The 22,169-nt window shown below is 47.5% G+C and overlaps 1 protein-coding gene across 2 annotated transcripts in view; it reads left to right on the top strand.

The window, feature by feature from the left end:
- Positions 1-17,705, top strand: part of usp9 (ubiquitin specific peptidase 9) — a 442,510-nt gene extending 424,805 nt beyond the window's left edge. For both annotated transcript variants that reach the window (XM_072513863.1, XM_072513864.1), the window contains exon 45: positions 15,921-17,705. In XM_072513863.1, coding sequence (XP_072369964.1) covers positions 15,921-16,055 — 135 coding nt within the window. In that variant the 3' untranslated portion in view covers positions 16,056-17,705. The remainder of the gene's footprint in view (positions 1-15,920) is intronic.
- The last annotated feature ends 4,464 nt before the right edge of the window (positions 17,706-22,169 follow it).

Raw genomic sequence — 22,169 nt, 5'->3', positions numbered from 1 at the left:
TAATGGCAGATGAGGGGGGGTGTCTAAGGGTGAGGGGGTGCATTGAAAAGTACTTGGAACTCAATGATAATGGGGAGGTCCAGGTGGGAGTGGTCTGGGAGGCGTTGAAGGCGGTGGTTAGAGGGGAGCTGATATCAATAAGGGCACATAAAGGGAAGCAGGAGAGTAAGGAACGGGAGCGGTTGCTGCAAGAACTTTTGAGGGTGGACAGACAATATGCGGAAGCACCGGAGGAGGGACTGTACAGGGAAAGGCAAAGGCTACATGTAGAATTTGACTTGCTGACTACAGGCACTGCAGAGGCACAATGGAGGAAGGCACAGGGTGTACAGTACGAATATGGGGAGAAGGCGAGCAGGTTGCTGGCACACCAATTGAGGAAAAGGGGAGCAGCGAGGGAAATAGGGGGAGTGAGGGATGAGAAGGAGAGATGGAGCGGGGAGCGGAGAGAGTGAATGGAGTGTTCAAGACATTTTATAAAAAATTAGATGAAGCTCAACCCCCGGATGGGAGGGAGAGAATGATGGGCTTCTTGGATCGGCTGGAATTTCCCAAGGTGGAAGAGCAGGAAAGGGTGGGACTGGGAGCACAGATCGAGGTAGAAGAAGTGGTGAAAGGAATTAGGAGCATGCAGGCGGGAAAGGCCCCGGGACCGGATGGATTCCCAGTCGAATTCTATAGAAAATATGTGGACTTGCTCGCCCCGGTACTGACGAGGACCTTTAACGAGGCAAAGGAAAGGGGACAACTGCCCCCGACTATGTCTGAAGCAACGATATCGCTTCTCTTAAAGAAGGAAAAGGACCCGCTACAATGCGGGTCCTATAGACCTATTTCCCTCCTAAATGTAGATGCCAAGGTAATGGCAATGAGAATAGAGGAATGTGTCCCGGGGGTGGTCCACGAGGACCAAACTGGGTTTGTGAAGGGGAGACAGCTGAACACGAATATACGGAGGTTGTTAGGGGTAATGATGATGGCCCCACCAGAGGGAGAAACGGAGATAGTAGTGGCGATGGATGCCGAGAAAGCATTTGATAGAGTGGAGTGGGATTATTTGTGGGAGGTGTTGAGGAGATTTGGTTTTGGAGAGGGGTATGTTAGATGGGTGCAGCTGTTGTATAGGGCCCCAGTGGCGAGCGTGGTCACGAATGGACGGGGATCTGCATATTTTCGGCTCCATAGAGGGACAAGGCAGGGATGCCCTCTGTCCCCATTATTGTTTGCACTGGCGATTGAGCCCTTGGCGATAGCGTTGAGGGGTTCCAAGAAGTGGAGGGGAGTACTTAGGGGAGGAGAAGAGCACCGGGTATCTTTGTATGCGGACGATTTGCTACTATACGTGGCGGACCCGGCGGAGGGGATGCCAGAAATAATGCGGATACTTGGGGAGTTTGGGGATTTTTCAGGGTATAAATTGAACATGGGGAAAAGTGAGTTGTTTGTGGTGCATCCAGGGGAGCAGAGTAGAGAAATAGAGGACCTACCGTTGAGGAAGGTAACAAGGGACTTTCGTTACCTGGGGATCCAGATAGCTAAGAATTGAGGCACATTGCATAGGTTAAATTTAACGCGGTTGGTGGAACAGATGGAGGAGGATTTCAAGAGATGGGATATGGTATCCCTGTCAATGGCAGGGAGGGTGCAGGCGGTTAAGATGGTGGTCCTCCCGAGATTCCTCTTTGTGTTTCAGTGCCTCCCGGTGGTGATCACGAAGGCTTTTTTTAAAAGGATTGAAAAGAGCATCATGGGTTTTGTGTGGGCCGGGTAGACCCCGAGAGTGAGGAAGGGATTCTTACAGCGTAGCAGGGATAGGGGGGGCTGGCACTACCGAGCCTAAGTGAGTATTATTGGGCCGCTAATATTTCAATGGTGAGTAAGTGGATGGGAGAGGAGGAGGGAGCGGCGTGGAAGAGATTAGAGAGGGCGTCCTGTAGGGGGACTAGCCTACAGGCTATGGTGACAGCCCCATTGCCGTTCTCACCGAGGAACTACACCACAAGCCCGGTGGTGGTGGCTACACTGAAGATTTGGGGACAATGGAGACGGCATAGGGGAAAGACTGGAGCCTTGGGTGGGTCCCCGATAAGAAACAACCATAGGTTTGCCCCGGGGGAATGGATGGGGGATATGGAATGTGGCAAAGAGCAGGAATAACGCAACTGAAAGATCTGTTTGTGGATGGGAAGTTCGCGAGTCTGGGAGCGCTGACCGAGAAATATGGGTTGCCCCAAGGGAATGCATTCAGGTATATGCAACTGAGGGCTTTTGCGAGGCAACAGGTGAGGGAATTCCCGCAGCTCCCGACACAAGAGGTGCAGGACAGAGTGATCTCAAAGACATGGGTGGGGGATGGTAAGGTGTCAGATATATATAGGGAAATGAGGGACGAAGGGGAGACTATGGTAGATGAACTAAAAGGGAAATGGAAGAAGAGCTGGGGGAGGAGATCGAGGAGGGGCTGTGGGCAGATGCCCTAAGCAGGGTAAAACTTGTCGTCCTCGTGTGCCAGGCTAAGCCTGATTCAGTTTAAGGTATTACACAGGGCACATATGACTGAGCACTGCTCAGTAAATTTTTTGGGGGGGAGGATAGGTGTGCGAGGTGCTCGAGAAGCCAGCGAATCATACCCATATGTTTTGGTCATGCCGGCACTACAGGGGTTTTGGATGGGGGTGACAAAGGTGCTTTTCAAAAGTAGTAGGAGTCCCGGGTCGAACCAAGCTGGGGTTGGCTATATTTGGGGTTGCACAAGAGCCGTGAGTGCAGGAGGCGAGAGAGGCCGATGTTTTGGCCTTTGCGTCCCTAGTAGCCCGGCGCAGGATATTGCTAATGTGGAAAGAAGCCAAGCCCCCGGGGGTGGAGACCTGGATAAATGACATGGCGGGGTTTATAAAGCTAGAGCGGATTAAGTTCGTCCTAAGGGGGTCGGCTCAAGGGTTCACCAGGCGGTGGCAACCATTCGTCGAATACCTCGCAGAAAGATAGACGGAATGGGAAAAAGAAGGCAGCAGCAGCAGCCCAGGATCGGGGGGGGGGGGGGGGGGGGGGGGGGGGGGGGGGGGGGGAGGAACCAGAAGGACTCTCAGGGTTGTTAATATATACTGTATAGTATGTATAGGTCGTTGCTACAGATAATTATATATTGGACTGTTAAATTATATTTTTGGAGAGTGTTACTTGTGACAAGGCAGTTGCCAATTAGGGCTAGTTTTCATTTTTGTTATTTATTATTTATTCATTTTTTGTTTATAAAATAGGTCATTGTTATTTTGTGTTGTTATAATATCGTGTAAAGGATGCACAATGTACTGTGTTGGTTGACCAAAAATTTTCAATAAAATATTTAATTAAAAAAAAGGTATCTTTCAATACATCCCCTCACCCTTCCACATATCCCCTCGTCCGCCAACAGTCCCATGTCTAATCTCCAAAGTGGGCGCTGCTCCTTCTCCTCTCCTAGATCCAGATCCACCCAATGTGGGGCGTGATCTGAAACGGCTATAGCCGAATATTCCGTTCCTACCACTTTTGGGATCAGCGCCCTTCCTAGGACAAAAAAGTCTATCCGGGAGTATACTTTATGGACGTGGGAGAAGAAGGAAAACTCTTTACTCCTCGGTCTAGCAAATCTCCAGGGATCTACTCCTCCCCATCTGCTCCATAAACCCCTAAGCACCTTGGCTGCTGCCGGCCTCCTCCCGGTCCTAGATCTGGACCGGTCCAGCCCTGGGTCCAGCACAGTGTTGAAGTCCCGTCTCCCCCCCCCCCCCCCCCCCCCCCCCCCCCCCACACCCGTTTCCCCACCAGTATTGCCACCCCTTAATTTTTCATATCTAAGCCTGAGTGGAATACCTGTCCCACCCATCCTTTCCTTAATCTGACCTGATCCGCCAATTTCAGGTGCGTCTCCTGAAGCATAACCACATCCGCCTTCAGTCTCTTTAGGTGCGCAAATACCTTTGCCCTCTTAATCGGCCCATTCAGCCCTCTCACGTTCCACGTGATCAACCGGGTTGGGGGCCCCTCCCCCCCCCCCAAAATCGTCGACTAGCCATCCCCTTTTTTAAACCAGCTCCTCACCCGGGTCCCACGCACCCGTTTGTCCCCCAGACGGCGCCCTCCCATCCCGTCCCGTATCAGCTCCCCCTTACCCTCAGCAGCAGCAACTCAGTTAGTCCGTCTCTCCCCCCCCCCCCCGCTAGATTCCCTTCTAGTTTGATTGCTCCCCCCATATTGCTTCCGGGAGTCAGCAAACTCTGGCTGACCTCGGCTTCCCCCGTTTACCCTTGGCCTCCCTGCGTGTGAGGCCCCCTTCCTTCCTGCGCCCACTTTTCCCGCCGCAATTTCCATAGCGCGGGAAAAAAAAAACCCGCGCTTCCCTCTCGGCCCCGCCCCTAGTGGCGCAGCTCCCTCTCCCCTTCCCTGTCCCCTTCCCCACCGGCGCACACATTTCTTTGTGTGTGCCCCTTGGGGGGGGTGGGGGGGGAATTCTCCCGTCTAACATTTTTACAGATAAACCCTCCCCCTCTCCCCCTTTTGCATTTCTTTTCCACTATCTCGTTACTTCTTTCCAAACATCAATTCCTCAAATCTAGTCCAACTTCTCTTCTTGAATAAATGTCCACGCCTCCTCTGCCGTCTCAAAGTAGCGGTGTTTGCCCTGGTGTGTAACCCACAGTCTTGCCGTCTGCAGCATTCCAAATTTTACTTACTTCCTGTGGAGCACCGCCTTGGCCCGATTGAAACTCACCCTCCTTCTCGCCACCTCCGCACTCCAATCTTGATACACACGGATCACCGCGTTCTCCTATCTGCTGCTCCGTGTCTTCTCAGCCCATCTCAGGACCATCTCCCTGTCCTTGTAGCGGTGGAACACTATTGCTCGCGGTATTTCCCCTGCCTTTGGTCTTCTCACGAGGACCCGGTATGCTCCCTCCACTTCCCGGGGGCCCGTCGGGGCCTCCGCTCCCATTAGAGTATGGAACATCGTACTCACATACGCCCCAACATCAGCTCCCTCTGTCCCTTCAGGAAGACCCCAAATCCTTAGATTCTTCCTCCTCGAGCTATTTTCCAGGGCTTCCAGCCTTTCAATGCACCTCTTATGTAGTGCCTCGTGCGTCTCCGTCTTCACCACCAAGCCCTGTATCTCGTCTTCATTCTCGGCTGCCTTTGCCTTCACTCCACGGAGCTCCATCGCCTGGGTATTTTGCGTCTCCTTCAATCCCTCAATCGCCAGCAACATCGGCGCCAGCACCTCCTTCTTGAGCTCCTCCACACATCGTCGGAGGAACTCCTGCTGTTCCGGGCCCCATACCACCTGGGCTCTCTCAGCCGCCATCTTGCTTCTCCCTTCTCTTCTCTGCCGTTGCTCCAGAGGATCCTCTGCAATCTGGCCACTACTATCGCTTCTTTCCATCCACACCCGGGGGGACTCCTTCCTTTGTCGCCTCACACTGGGTTTGGCCGCAAAAAATTTCCGTTGGGGCTCCCGATAAGAGCCCAAAAGTCTGTTGAAACGGGAGGTGCCGAAACGTGCGGCTTAGCTGATCATCGCCACAACCGGAAGTCTCGAAGAAGGGTATAGTTAATTACATGAAAAAAGTTTGAGCTTCTTGTACCCTAAATGGGCATTGAGATTTATGACAGAAAAAGTTAATGGCAAGTGCACATGGAGGCAATATTTTTAATATATTCCAACAGTACCTACTTGCATTTTGAATAGCACTTTTTTCATTCGTTTACGCTATTTGACGGTCACTGACTCGGCCAGCATTTATTGCTCATTCGTTTTGAGAAGGTGTTGGTGGTCACTTCCGGTTGCGGCGATGACCAGCTAAGCCGCACGTTTCGGCGGCTCCAGCTCGAACGGACCTTCGGGCTCTTTTAAGAGCCCCAACGGGAAATTTCTTCGGGACGAAACCCGGTGTGGGGTGAGGCAACAGGGAGTCTCTCTCTCTTCCCCCCCCCCAGCGGAAAAGAAAAATATCGGCGGCGGCGGCCAGATCTCGGAGAATCCTCGAGGGCGCAGCGGCAGAAGGAAGAAAGGAGCAAGATGTCGGCGGAGGGAGCCCAGGCGACATGGGGACCGGACCAGGATGAGTTTCTAAGACGGTGTGTGGAGCTGCTAAAAAAGGAGGTGCTGGCCCCGATGCTACAGGCAATCGAGGGGCTTAAAGAGACACAAAAGGCCCAGGAGATAGAGCTCCGTGTGCTGGAGCAGAAGGTAACGGACAACGAGGACGAGATCCTGGGCCTAGCGGTCAAAATGCAGACGCGCTCCATAAAAAGTGCATCGACAGGATGGAAGTCCTGGAAAACAAATGGAGGAAGAACCTCCGGATCCTGGGTCTCCCCGAGGGAGTGGAAGGAGCTGACGGCGGGGCTTATGCGAGCACGATGCTACGCTCGCTAATGGGAGCTGAGGCCCCCTCGAGGCCCCTTGGAAGTGGAAGGGGCCCACCAGGTCCCTGCGAGGAGACCAAAGGCTGGAGAACCACCTAGGGCGATGATCGTGCGATTTCACCGCTTCAGTGACAGAGAGGTGGTTCTGAGATGGGCCAAGAAGGTACGAAGTAGTAGATGGGAGAATGCGGTGGTACGGGTGTACCAGGATTGGAGTGCGGAGGTGGCGAGAAGGAGGGCGAGTTTCAATCGAGCCAAGGAGGTGCTGCACAAGAAGAAAGTGAAGTTCGGGATGTTGCAGCCGGCGCGATTGTGGGGTCACGCACCAGGATAGACATTACTATTTCGAAACATGGACCTTCATTCAAAACGAGGAACTGGACCAGAACTGAGGGACTGGTGTTGGACGGGAAACGACAATGCTGATGTATATAGAGATGTAAATTGGGGAGGGGGGGACACTGAGAAATGTGGGCGCCGGTGGGGGGGGGAGAAGAGACACAAGCGGGGAATGGGGCGGTAGGGGGAGCTGCGCCATGAGGGGCGGGATGGTTCTAGAGAGCGCGGGGTTTCTTTTTCCCGCGTCAGAGAGATGATGGCTGGAAGATAGGCGCAAGGAGGATGGGAGTTCCTCACATGTGGGGGGGGGGGGGGGGGGGGGTAAAGGAGAGAGCGGGAGAAGCCGGGGTCAGTTGAAGTCAGCTGACTTTCGGAAGCAATATGGGGAGAGTAACCATGCTAGATGGGGATCTAGCGGAGGGGGGGGGGGGGGACAACTGGGTTGTTGCTGCGGAGATCGAAAGGGAGCTGGTACGAGAAAAGGTGGTCGGGGCAGGAATGCGCTGCCTGGAGGACGGGTGGGTGCGCGGAACCGGGACGTGGGACTGGCCCAGAGAGGGTGATGGCTAGTCGACAGGGGAGAGGGGCGGGCAGCCCCCCAGTCCGGCTGATCACGTGGAACGTGAGAGGCCTAAATGGGCCGATTAAGAGGGCCCGAGTGCTCGCGCACTTAAAGGGACTGAAGGCAGACGTGGCCATGCTTCAAGAGACGCATCTGAAGGTGGCGGACCAGGTTAGGTTAAGGAAAGGGTGGGTGGGACAGGTGTTCCACTCAGGGCTGGACGCAAAGAATAGAGGGGTGGTCATATTGGTGGGGAAACGGGTGTCGTTCGAGGCTAGGAACATTGTAGCGGACAGCGGGGGCAGATATGTGATGGTGAGTGGCAGACTGCAGGGAATGGAGGTCATGCTGGTCAACATATATGCCCCGAACTGGGATGATGCGGGATTTATGAAGCGGATGCTGGGACGCATCCCGGACCTGGAGGTAGGAAACCTGGTAATGGGGGGGACTTTAACACGGTGCTAGACCCAGGGTTAGATAGCTCTAGATCCAGGCCCGGAAGAAGGCCGGCAGCGGCCAAGGTGCTTAGGGGGTTTATGGACCAAATGGGGGGAGTGGATCCGTGGAGATTTGCTAGGCCGCTGGCCAAAGAGTTCTCCTTTTTCTCCCATGCTCATAAGGTATACTCCCGGATAGATTTCTTCGTTTTGGGAAGGTCACTGAATTCGAGGGTGGAAAGAACTGAGCACTCGGCCATAGCTGTTTCAGACCATGCCCCACATTGGGTGGATCTGGAGCTAGGAGAGGAGAGGGAGCAGCGTCCACTCTGGCGACTGGATGTGGGATTATTGGCGGATGAGGGAGTCTGCGGAAGAGTGCGGGGATGTATCGAAAGGTACCTGGAGGCCAACGATGATGGGGAGGTCCAAGTGGGGGTAGTACGGGAAGCGCTGAAGGCGGTGGTTAGGGGAGAGTTGATCTCCATCAGGGCTCACAAGGGGAAAACGGAGGCCAAAGAAAGGGAAAGATTACTGGGGGAGATTTTGAGTGTGGATAAAATATATGCGGAGGCCCCGCATATATACAGGGAGAGGCGACGACTCCAGACGGAGTTCGACCTGCTGACCACAGGGAGGGAAGAGGCACAGTGGAGAAAGACACAGGGGATAAGATATGAATATGGGGAAAAGGCGAGTCGCCTGTTGGCCCACCAGCTTCGAAAGAGGACAGCGGCGAGGGAAATAGGGCGAGTTAGGGATGAAACGGGAACCACGGTGCGGAGAGCAGGGAAGATAAATGAGGTGTTTAAGACCTTTTATGAGAGGTTATATAGGTCCCAACCCCCGGAGGGAAAAGAGGGGATGCAGCAGTTTCTGGACCAACTAAGGTTCCCGAGGGTGGAGGAGCAGGAGGTGGCAGGCCTGGGGGCGCCAATTGGGGTGGACGAGGTTACCAAGGGGCTGGGGAACATGCAGGCAGGGAAGGCTCCGGGACCTGACGGGTTCCCGGTGGAATTTTATAGAAAATATGTGGACTTGTTGGCCCTGCTGCTGGTAAGAACCTTTAACGAGGCCAGAGAAGGGGGAACCTACCCCCGACAATGTCGGAGGCGACGATATCACTAATCCTGAAGTGAGATAAAGATCCGCTGCAATGCGGGTCTTATAGGCCTATCTTACTCCTAAATGTGGACGCCAAGTTGCTGGCAAAAGTGCTGGCAATGAGGATAGAGGATTGTGTCCCGGGGGTGGTGCACGAAGATCAGACCGGGTTCGTAAAGGGGAGACAATTGAATGTCAACGTGCGACGGCTATTGGGGGTGATAATGATGCCCCCAGCAGAGGGGGAGGCAGAGATGGTGGTGGCAATGGATGCAGAGAAGGCATTTGATAGGGTAGAGTGGGAGTATCTATGGGAGGTGCAAGGAGGTTCGGGGAGGGGGGGGGGTTTGTCAGCTGGGTTAAACTCCTCTATGGGGCCCCAATGGTAAGTGTAGTCACAAATCGGCAACGGTCGGAGTATTTTCGACTACATAGGGGAACAAGACAGGGATGCCCGCTGTCCCCATTACTGTTTGCGCTGGCAATTGAACCACTGGCCATAGCGCTGAGAGACTCCAGGAAATGGAGAGGGGTGGTTAGAGGGGGAGAGGAACACCGAGTGTCACTCTACGCGGATGACCTACTGCTGTATGTGGCGGATCCAGTGGGGGGGATGACAGAGGTCATGCAGATATTGAGGGAGTTTGGAGATTTCTCGGGATATAGGCTTAACATGGGAAAGAGTGAGCTTTTTGTGATACACCCTGGGGACCAGAGTAGAGGGATAGATGGCCTGCCGCTAAGGAGAGTGGAAAGAAACTTCCGATACCTGGGGATTCAGATAACCAGGAGCTGGGGAACCTTACACAGACTCAATCTGACTCGGCTGGTGGAACAAATGGAAGAGGATTTCAAAAGGTGGGATATGCAGCCGCTGTCACTGGCGGGCAGAGTGCAGGCGATTAAGATGATGGTCCTCCCAAAGTTCCTATTTGTGTTCCAATGTCCCCCTATATTGATCACTAAGGCCTTTTTCAAAAAAATAGATAGGAGCATCATGAGCTTCGTGTGGGCAGGGAAGGACCCGAGGGTAAGGAGGGGGTTCCTGCAACGTAGCAGAGACAGAGGGGGACTGGCGTTGCCGAATTTGGGCGACTACTACTGGGCCGCCAACGTGGCAATGATTCGTAAGTGGATGATAGAGGGAGAGGGGGCGGCGTGGGAAAGGCTGGAGATGGCGTCCTGCAAAGGAACAAGCGCTGGTGACGGCGCCACTACCGCTCTCCCCGAAAAAGTTTACCATGAACCCAGTGGTGGCGGCAACATTAAGTATCTGGGGGCAATGGAGGCGACAGGGGTGTGTTGGGAGCCTCGGTGTGGTCCCCGATCAGGAACAACCATAGGTTTGCCCCAGGGAGGTTGGACAGAGGGTTCCAGAGCTGGCACCGGACAGCAATTAGGAGAGTGGGAGACTTATTTATAGATGGGACGTTTGCGAGCTTGGGAGCGCTAGAGGAAAGGTATGAGCTGCCCTTGGGGAATATCTTTAGGTATATGCAGGTGAGAGCATTCACGAGACAACGGGTGAGGGAATTTCCGCTGCTCCCAACACAAAGGATCCACGACAGGCTGCTTTCGGGGGTGTGGGTCGGGGAGGGCAAAGTGTCCGAAATATACCGGGAGATGAGAGAAGAGGGGGAGGAGCTGGTAGAAGAACTGAAGGGAAAATGGGAAGAAGAGCTCGGGGAGGAGATTGAGGAGGGTTTGTGGGCTGATGCCCTAAGTAGGGTAAATTCCTCTTCCTCGTGTGCCAGGCTTAGCCTGGTCCAATTTAAGGTGCTACATAGAGCACACATAACGGGAGCGAGGTTGAGCAGATTCTTCGGAGTGGATGACAAATGCGGGAGGTGCGGGGGAAGCCCGGCGAACCACACATGTTTTGGTCGTGTCCGGCACTGGAGGGGTATTGGGAGTGGCAGGAGTGATCTCGAAGGTGGTGAAGGTCCGGGTCAAGCCAAGCTGGGGGTTGGCTATATTTGGGGTTGCGGATGAGCCGGGGGCGAAAGAGGACGATATTGTGGCCTTTGCGTCCCTAGTAGCCCAGCGTAGGATTTTACTCATGTGGAAGGAAGCGAAACCCCCCGGCGTGGAGGCCTGGATAAACGATATGGCGGAGTTCATAAAACTGGAGCGGATGAAGTTTGCGTTGAGAGGATGGCTCAAGGGTTCACCAGGCGGTGGCAACCGTTCCTCGACTATCTAGCGGAACGTTCGGGGGGAAATAGATAGCCAGCAGCAGCAGCCCAAGGGGGGGAAGGGGGGGTAAATTGTTTGTGTTCTAGAGGGGGTGGGTGGAGCATTATTTTGTGTTATTTGGTTAGTTTACTATATTATTTAAACAATGTTATATATCAGTTATCATGTTACCGTTTTTGTTGATTTGTAAGGGGGAAAAATTGTGTTTGAAAACTTTAATAAAATATTTTTTTTTTAAAAAAGAGAAGGTGGTGGTGTATTGCCTTCTAGAACTGCTGACGTTCATGTGGTATAGGTACACTCATGGAGCTGTTAGGGAGGAAGTGCCAGGATTTTGACCTAGGAACAGTGAAGGGATGAGTAATGATATGGTGATGGAGGTAGATGGCATTTCGAGATGAAGAGAATATTGGATTGATAGCTCGCTCGTATATGACACCGATTCCGAACCCTCTTAATTCATCTCATGATGAGTTGAGGTCACTTGGCAGATAAAGCATGGTTAACAAGTAGGTACAATTCATGTAAGAAAAGTCCATTAAAAAAAAATACATTTAGAGTACCCAATTATTTTTTTTCCAATTAAGGGGAAATTTAGCGTGGCCAATCCACCTAGCCTGCACATCTTTGGGTTGTGGGGGTGAAACCCACGCAGACATGGGGAGAATGTGCAAACTGCACACTGACAGTGACCCAGGGCCGGGATTCGAACCCGGGTCCTCAGCGCCGCAGTCCCAGTCTAACCACTGCGCCACTTGCTGCCGAAAAGTCCATTTTAAAGTAATACATTTGGCCTTTATTATAATACCTTGAGGATTCAGAGATGGAGGCAAAGGAAATGAGCAGAAATCAGCGCAAACCGCAGAAAATTAGCTTGGGATGGCAGAAAAGTTAGAGTAGATTCTAAGTAAATGGGTGGGAGAAACAGCAGGCTGCGATTCTTGTTGTCTAGGGATGAAAAAAAAAATTTAAAATTTTTCTCCTCATTTTCAACATTTTCATCAAACAAAAGAAGATAAACACGCGTGCAGTACCAATCCCCCAAACAGCATCCCCTTCGATATACAGACCAAAACATCACCCGTACATTCCAAGTAAAAAAGAAAGAAAAATTAACAATCAATCAGTAAACCGTGTACTCAAGAACTACAAAAACCCCTTCTTCTCTCTCTCTCTCCCCCCCCCCCCCCCCCTCCAATGTTCAATGGCAACCAGTTCTTGAAAGTTCATAATAAACATAATATAAATTTAGAGTACCCAATTATCTTTTTTTTCCAATTGAAGGGCAATTTAGCATGGCTAATCCACCTACCCTGCACATCTTTGGCTTGTGGGGCTGAGACCCACGTAAACACTGGGAGAATGTGCAAACTCCACATGGACAGTGACCCGGGGCCAGGATCGAACCCGGGTCCTCAGCGCTGTGAGACAACAGTACTGCCACTGTGCCGCCCAATGATGTCCCTTTCAAAATCAATGTTGACTATGATTAATCAAAGTGCCCTGTCACATGTTCCTAATAATTGCATTTTGACGGCTCCAAATAGGTCAACTGGCCTACAGATTCCCATTTGCTCTCTTTCCCTCTCAAATATTGGGATTGCATTTGCTACCTAGGACATGCACGTTAGGTTTGGTTACGGGCAGGGCAGCATGATGGCGCAGTGGGTTAGCCCTGCTGCCTCACGGCGCCACGGTCCCAGGTTCGATCCTGGCTCTGGGTCACTGTCCGTGTGAGGTTTGCACATTCTCCCCGTGTTTGCGTGGGTTTCACCCCCACAACCCAAAGATGTGCAAAGTAGGTGGATTGAACACACTAAATTGCTGCTTAATTTGGAAAAAAAAAATGAATTGGGTACTTTAAATTGATTTTTTAAAAAAGGTTTGGTTACGGGGATAGGTCAGGGGAGTGGGGTGCGCTTTCAGAGAGTCGGTGCAGACTCGATGGGCTAATGGTCTCCTCCTGCACTGCAGTAATTCTATAATTCTATCATCCGATCCTTGGGGACTAGTCGAGAATCCTCAGGAGTGCAGAAGATTAAAGCCTCCTCTATCTCTGCAGCTACCTCTTTTAAAACCATATGATGCAATCATTAGGCTGAGAGAATTTGTTGCCACTTAATCCTAATAATTTCCAGTATTTGTTTAGTTAAACTGATTTGTTGAAGTTCCTTATTCTTGCTAACCCCAGTGCAGCACTGTGGCACAGTGGGTTAGCCCTGCTGCCTCACGGCACCGAGGTCCCAGGTTTGATCCCGGCTCTGGGTCGAGGTCCGTGTGGCGTTTACACATTCTCCCCGTGTTTGCGTGTCTTTCGCCCCCACAACCCAAAACATATACAGGCTAGGTGGATTGGCCACACTAAATTGCCCCTTAATTGGAAAAAATGAATTGTTACTCTAAATTTATAATTTAAAAAAGAATTCTTGCTAACCCCTTTGTTCTTCTCTATTTTCAGATTATTTTTTGTAAAGAGATAGAAAGTATTTGATTAATGTTTCTGCCACATGCTTATTCCCCATTATGATTTCACCTGTTCCTGCCTCAAATACCTTCACTAATCTCTTCCTATTTACATTCCGAAAGAAATGTTTACGATCTTTTAAAATCTTTGTTTATCTACTCTTTTTTTTTCCTTATCAATTTCTTCGTCCTCTTTGCTGAATTCTAAAATTCTCCCAGTCCTTCAGCTTGCTACCTTTTTTTGGCAGTATTATAAGCCACTTTGATCTTTAGATTCAAGTTTGTGGTTACACTCCTAGATTGTGGTCACCCATATCAATGGGTGCTTTATTGCAGGTTCTTCAAAGATTGAGAAATTGGATGCTCAACAATTCCTGGGTACGTTTAATTGTGGAAGTGGGTGTCTTGGAATATCCAATGACTGGATCATAGGAACAGGAATAGGCCATTTCCCCTCTTGCATTAAATAAGATCTGACTGATTTGTGACCTAACTCTCTCTGGCAGCCTTTCCCCACTACTTAATATCTATGGATAACAAAAATCCATCAATCTCACATTTAAATTCAAGAATGGATCTACTATCAATTGCCATTTACAAAAAAGAGTTCCAAACTTCTGCCACCATTTTGTGTTTCCTAATTTCATTTCAGAAAGACCTAACTATAATTTCTGAACCCATTAGTCCTGGACTCTCAAATCAGCAGGAATACCTTTGAAAACTTGCATCAGATTGTCCTTAACCTCAATTCCAGGGAATACATCCTTGGCTTGAGTAACATTTCCTTGTAACATGGACTCAGAATTCAAGTATTGTTCTGGTAAACTGATGCTGAAGTCTCTCCAAGGCCAATTCCCACTGTATAGTGCCCAGATAGCTCTCAGTATTCAAGGTATTGCCGAAACAGGACTTTCTATAGCTGAAGCATGACTTCTAGTCTTCTGTATCTCGTCATCCTGGTATAAAAGACAATACTGGAAATGGTATAAAGAGTGTTGAATATAATGCAATTTGTTTAATGAGTAAAAGTTTTTTAATTTTAATTCTGCTTTCACAAAATAAATTGGTGGAAAATACATGTCTCTCAACGTCTGAAGACAACTCTACCAAGTAAGGAAGAAATGTGGCTCTGAAAACCTCTGGATGTTTCAAATGCTTGAACTCCCTGGATGTCTTTGAAAAGTACAGAGGGATCTTTGATCTCAGAAGGCAGATGCAAGGCAGGGCCTTGGTTTGACATCTTATCTGAAAGATTACCCGTCAAAGATGTAGCACACTTTCTGTTCTTCACTGAGGTGGCAGTCTAGGTTGCGTTCAAAATCTCAGATTTTAGAATGAAGACACACTCCAATTAGACCATCATATTAAGTTATTCTGAGTTGCTTTACCTGAAAGATCATTTCTGAAAGACAGGGATGGACCTTGCAAGCTGAATATGTTGTCTTTATTTTTTTCCTGATATGTACACGTACAGCATGGGTCAATTTCATTTTTTTATACCGCCTTTACTTACTATTTCCCCTTCGACCTGTGAGAAAGTGAGCACCTGTGCTATATGGCTTGTTATGCACATTCCCCCATGTCTGCATGGGTCTCACCCTGCAACCCAAAAATGTGCAGGATAATTGAATTGGCTGTGCTAAATTGCCCCTTAATTGGAAAAAAATAATTGGGTACTCAAAAATGCATTTTAAAAAATTTTAAGAATATTAGAGTACCCAATTCATTTCTTTAAAATTTATTAAAAATAAGAAATTAACTCTTAATTTTAAAAATACCCAAGTCTTTGGTCTCAAGACTTTTCTCTGCAGACTCCGAAACAGCAGGCAGGAAACATTTGGGAGAGAGAGCATCACACAACCTCTCCTCTCATAATCCAGGGGTTTTATCCCAGGGTTCTCAGAAAACACCTCACCTGATGAGACGCAATCACTGTCTGGTGCCGGGAGAATATGATCATTGGCCAATCCATTGTCCACCAGCCAACCAATCAAACCAAATCCCGCCGATCTCTCGGTTATCATAAAGTCTGAGTTCTTCTGTTCAAAATCGAAATCTCCATAGCACCGTATACTATTTCGCAACTTTTGAGTTCCCCACTTCCCTGCTCAACTTAAAGGTATTTCTCTATTAAAGATCCATGGACCAAAAACAATAAAGTAAAAGAAATAGGAAATAAGGTAATCAACAGGAAGGACGCTTACAGGCTTCCCCAACAATCCAATTGTGATTGGGAACATGCTCAGTGTACATCACTGACATTGTGGTGCTACTGCATTTCTTTGCTAACTGATGTATTTAAAAAGTATTCTGCATTTTACTTTACTTAGAGTAATAGACATATAAAATGTGGAACCTTAATTTAGTTTTGCTCCTAACGTATTTTCAATTTATCTTTTAATTCACAGAATAACCATTTGCATGGACAGCCATATACCGGTCCAGTGGCACACCATATGAACAACCCTCAGCGAACAGGTCAGCGAGCACAAGAAAATTGGGAAGGCAGTGAAGACATTCCTGCGTCACAGGCAAAAGATTAACTTGCAGATAATTCGCCAATGTATCTGATAAAGACACTGGCTCTAGCACATGCCCAGGCCTTACACTTCAACCTTCTCTGGGTCTGTCTACACCAGTGCAAGAAACACCTTTTTAAAAAAGAAACTGTCCAATCTGGAGTGGAGAGAGTCTATTCACTGTCTGCCCTGCAGCGCAATGCTGTTGACATATAACCTGCCTGCAGTGGAAAAGTGTATAGTGTTTTGTAATAAATGGCCTGATGCTAATGTATAAATGGCAAGGTGTATATAGTATATTAATGTTTGACTGTTAACTCCTCAGCAATGCTGATTTGCTTGAGGAGTGTTGCAGACCTACAAAACACACAAAATCTAATCTTTTGCTTTATCAGCTGTGCTCAGCTTTGAGGGTTACCTGCCTAATGGCAGTGTGAATCAGATTATTTTCAAAATACATGGCCATGTCAACCAGACAAAAAAAATGAACTCATGCCACCGGAGTTGCTTTTACTTTGAGTTATTTGATGGTGACTTTTTAACATTTGGTTGATGTGGGACAATGGTGATGTAACGTTGATCTGGAACTCTTTTTCATTGCCTTTTTTCATTCTGGTATTAGTTGAATCATTTTGATGCTCTAGTTATGCTGTAACATTTAGCATGGCTTCACACCAAATTAGTGTAGCCAATGAGAAAAGATGATTCTAATGACAGCAGTTTTTTTAATCCCTGAGCAACAAATGCTCTGCTCAGAGCGTTTTCTTTTTTGTTACACCTTGATGGTTCAATTGGATAAAAATGTGAGTATAAGTGGCTTTCAATTGCACATATATTCAAATCTAATATTTGACAGTCTATGGGTGGGATAAAGGATTATTAGTTTTGAATTATAGGAATTTAAAGGAAAAAAATATGCAACAGTTGCTATGCCAGGATGCCTGGAGCATAATAGACAGTACTTTGTGTGCTTGTTTTATTTCCTTGGTAGAGCTTACTTAGAATAACTTCTAAACTTCCCTCCTGCAGCCCAGTGAAATAGAAGTCAAGATGTACATGACTGCCACTGTGGGGCAGCTTGCTAGTGTGTTGCATTCACAATTCTACTTGAAAGCAAGAAATTGTCTTAGCTCCTTGTCCATCCTGTCAACTTAATTCAGATATAAGCAGGGTTGTAATTTTAAGAAAAACTGCTGGTTAGTCATGATTCTTGCAGGATTCTCAATTCCCGAACTAGTCTTTTGTTTATGGATTTTGAGGAAATCATCAGTAAATACTGTATTTAAAAAGGAAAAAAAAATTGGTAACTTGAATGTGTATTTTTTGGAATTTGTCTCAAACCAAATACCCCTGCAAAACGGACTCAACCCACCCTATTATATTTAAATATTTTGCAGTTTTATTTTATAGAAATTATTTTGCTGAATTCAAAAAAGAACATGAATTAAAAGGAACATTTTTTCCTGTGTTCTTATTTAAAAAAAGAAAAAAATGACTGTGCAGAGTTCCATGCCAGGTTTTGCTGGCTTTTGTTTTGGCCATGACGTGGCGTTGAATTCTGAAACTACAGTCGCACTGTGACCTTTCACCTGGTATTTTTTTGTGCACAGAGGTATACTTACAACTAAACTCCCCCTAGCAACAATAAAGAAATTGAAATATTGACACAGTGAACACTTTGTCTGTCATTTCATTGGTATCCATGCTGAATTTCTGAAGGGTCAGTAAGCCTGAAGAATTAAATTGTGATGGACCTCGTCAGGACAACAACCCCACCAGAGGTATATATGCTCTTGTACATTATTTAAATAGTTTCTCAGCAAGCTGAAACAGATAAGGACAGAGTTTTAGTACTAGAATAGAGGAAACACATTCTCTTGGAACCGTTAATGCTATTGAATTAGGTGTTATCATCATCATATGGAATAATATGAATTGTTATGGCCTCGGGATATTTATGTCCCCAATTCAGATGAGTGTAAATATCAACATTTCCATTTCATTTAAACCAAGGAAAATATATTTTCCTACTTTTTCTCATCCTAGTTCTCTGGATACATGGTTCAACAGATAACAATGACTCTTTGTCCAAGTGGCGATTCTTTGTGACCCTGAACACTAATTTGTGGATTATTTGACTTTGAAGCACGTCTGAACATGGCACTATACTTGTCTATTATCCACCAATGTACATTTCACCAAAGGTTCCTAGATGAAGATCAGAGGCAAGAACACTAGATGATTTCACGCAGTCCCCTATGTTCATATCTGAGGGTGACAGCCACCTGTTATTGTCCCCACTAAGCTCACGAAAGATATTGAAATTAATTTTATGACTTGAAATAATACTATGTGGTGCATTTACTAACTGAACCAATTATATAGCTTTTTCACAAGATATATGGTTGACCTCAACTGCTGGATTCGTGACGGGAGAAAAATGACCAGATTCCCACTATTGATATCTGTCCAGTTATCTTGCTGGAAATGTGCTAGTGGACAGGGCTATGTTCTGCTGGGGCGACCCGAGAGCACTATCGGTAAGACTGTCATGAATAATGCAAGCTCGAGGAACCGCACCTCTTTTGTTTTGGCACTCTACATCCTTCTGGACTCAATATTGAGTTCTATCTTGTTCTATGTGTTTACCTTTGTTTTATTTTTTTGCTGGTTTGTTCCTTTATTTCTACATTGCATTCAGAAGGCTGCAGCATAGCCATTCACACCACAGAAATACAACAGAGACAGAGGAACTGGGAGAATGGGATGGTCCTTACAGGAAGCAGGATGTGAAGAACTGTAGTCTAGGTAGCTGTGGGAGTTGGTGAGTTTGTGATGAATATTGATAGACTGTCATGAGTAATGGAGACATAGAAGTCAAGGAAGGAAAGAGATGGGTTGTGAGACCGGATTTTGGAGTTACAAGCTCCAAGGCGGCGATGGCTGCCGCTGAGCTCAGACTGTTTCCTGACAGCTGCAAGGGTCCTTTTCAATCCTAATGTTTTTTCTTTTGGTGGATTTGGCCAAACAGATTGTTGACACCTGGCACTGCTGCAATAAAGCCCAACAGCTTAAACAATTCTCACCATGCTGAACGTCTCTCCCCCCCCCCCACCCCTCCCTCACTCAGCAGGTAAGCAAGCCCCCATGCCTGCTCAACAGCTGAAAATAACCCCCCACCCCAGCGTCACATGAAGTCTGAGATGTTAAAATGGAGCTACACTGGGAAAATGTTTGGCAACCATGGACTAATCTAATTGAATTTCTTGATGAAGTAACAGAGAAGGCTAATAAAGGGAATGCAGTGAATGTTTTCCGTACGGATTTTAGGAAAGAATTTGTTAAACTTGTTACTGTCGGCTGTCCCTCCGTTCAAGGACGACGTCTTCTTGGGGTCACGAGTTTTTTGCCATGGGTGGTCTTGCACTGAAAAGGTCCGTTCTCGCCGCGCAGATCTTTGGGCCCATAAGATCAAATGTGCCAGGAGGTAGCGCGTTCTGGAGTGCAGGATTTGCTTCCTTGTCTTTTCTGGCTCTGCCCCATGACTAAGGTGTTTGGACTCTTTAAGTAGGATACAGCTTAATGAACAAGTTGTCAACATTTTGAACAATGTATCATGGACTCCTCCAAGTTATTAATATCAAAGCAGGACAGCACTGTGGCATAGTGGTTAGCACTGCTGTCTCACGGCGCCGAGGTCCCAGGATCGATCCCGGCTCTGGGTCACTGTCCATGTGAAGTTTGCACATTCTCCCCGTGTTTCCGTGGGTTTCTCCCTCACAACCCAAAGATGTGCTACTGTGCTGAGTTAGTGGATTGGCCACGCTAAATTGCCCCTTAATTGGAAAAAATGAATTGGGCACTCAAAAAAAAATTTTTTTAAATTTTAAATAAATATATTAATATCCACGCTGCTGGGCTTCAGGGAGGGCTTCAGAGTATTTTGAAGGATTTTCTTTGTCCTATCCTGGAATGCTGGCCATTTCAAAGCTGAGAAAACGAGACCTGGTGGGGGAGATGCTTCCATCTGGAGTGTCCAGTCTATTGTTGTTTTTGCAGTTTTGCCTGAATGCTTGTGGAGTTGTCTTCATAACATATTTGTTTGATTGTTCTCCCATTGAATCTGGAGGATGCGGCAGTGACATTGCTGATGGAAATTCCCTATTACTCTTGAGTGTTGCTGATACAAAGTCCAGAACTCACTGCAGTGCAGGAGTGTGCTGAGGCCAACTGCTCTGCACACAGGGACTTTCGTTGACTTCCAGAGGTCTGTTGTCAAGCACTAGCTACAGTAATTTGTAGAAGGCTCAGCTGACTCTTCTGATCTGGTGTTTGATCCCCACATCCTCTTTTAAGACATGTGACTGACAAGGTATGGGAGTGTGTGACATATCCCAGAGTATCTCCTTCAACATACATGGGAGATGGAATATTTGACTGACCAAGTGTGGTTTGATGATAGAGCTTTGTTTTGACAACATTCGAGAATCGGTCGAGTCTCTTGTATGCAGAATTGAAGCGACCGAATTGAAGTGGCTTGCAAATCTGGTGCAGAGTGGGCAACAACATTGCAGTTATCCACAACCAGATCATGGATGTCTCCAGTTGTCAGTTTAATTTTGGCATGTAGACAACTGAGATTAAAGAGTTTTCCATCAAGGTGGCATTTAAGATTCCCACCAGAGGGCGGTTTGAGGTGAAAAGCCACTGTCGGTAGAGTGTATGGGGGCTATCAAACAGCCTGCTTGACACTGGTTTGTATTTTGAAAGCACCTGTTCCAGACCTTCATACAGTTGCAGTCATGTCATCGTAAAGCAATTGCAGGATTGTGAAAAATGTTCTTGACCTCCAAATCTTTGGTGCCTCCACAGAACCTTGTGATTTACGAGTCAAATGCTTTGGTCAGGTCAATGAATGCAGTGAAGAGTTCCTGGTTTTGTTCTCCACATTGAATTTAGCTGGCAACAAAGACCATATCAAAGATTTCTCTGGAAAGTCTAACGCTGGTACTCCTGGAAGAATTTCTCAGCTATAGGAAGTAGGTGATCCAGGAGATTTTGTTGGATTTTTCCCTGATGTGGGCAAGTGGCAAGTACCTCCATGGTTTCACAGCATGGTTTATTTCCCTTCTTGAGGATGATTACAATAGTTGCGTTCTTGAGGGTGGGGAGATCTGTAGGATGAGTCTTGATGTTAGCAAAAGCCCACCACTTTTGAAGATCTTGGCTGGAAGATTATCAGGGTCTAAGACTTTATTTTTCATCTGTTTGATTGCTTTTTGCAGCTCTCCATTAATGGTGATTCGCCCATGGATTCTACCACCGGAGGATAGCCTGGAGAGTATCCGCTGCCTCTAAATTCGCAGTTGGGAAATTGTTAAAAATGTGGTTTCCAGGATTGACCAATGGCATAGTCATCTTTAAAAATGGAAACACCATTCTGTGAGCAATGGGGATTTTGTCCATATGATATTGGTGTATGGATGTCCCTGGAGGGTTCAATAAAGCTTCATGATGTCATGATGGTCAACCTATTGTTGGATCTCTCTGGCTTTCTCTTCTGACAACTTGGCCTTAATCTTCCAGAGTTGTCTTTTGGTGTCAGCCTTGAACTGTTGCAAAGCTGCCTTCTTGACGGGAAACCTTGGGTTGTTATGCCAGGCATTGAAAGCTGCTTGTTTTTGTTTCAGGAGGTCATGTATTTCAGCATACTTTTTATGTAACCAGCCCTGGTGACAATGATGCCTGAACCCATTGATCTAAACATGAGAGTCCAGTACAGCTGACTTCCTCTTGGACATTTAGATCTCCTGATGCCTTGGTGCTAGGTGGATGTTAATTACCAATCAACAAATCCATGATCTGTCCAGCAGGCACCGGTTCCTGTATGGATCAAGTAATACAGACATGACCTTGATCTTGGTTCAAACACTGACAAGTGGCCCGGATGAAACGGTAGCAATCCAGGAGGTGCAAGTTGTCCATATATGTACCACATTAAAAGGCTGGTTAACAAAATTGTGGTTCATGGCATAAAAGGATCAGTGTTAGCTTGGGAAAAAAACATTAAGGAAAGAAAACAGCGGGTTCTGGTAAATGGTCATTTTTCAGACTGGAGGATGGTAAACAATGATGTTC

This window comes from Scyliorhinus torazame, chromosome 8, assembly GCF_047496885.1.
Source record: "Scyliorhinus torazame isolate Kashiwa2021f chromosome 8, sScyTor2.1, whole genome shotgun sequence".
NCBI lineage: Eukaryota > Metazoa > Chordata > Chondrichthyes > Carcharhiniformes > Scyliorhinidae > Scyliorhinus > Scyliorhinus torazame.
The sequence above is the reverse complement of the archived record's forward strand: the minus strand, read 5'-3'. Positions and strand labels throughout refer to the sequence as shown.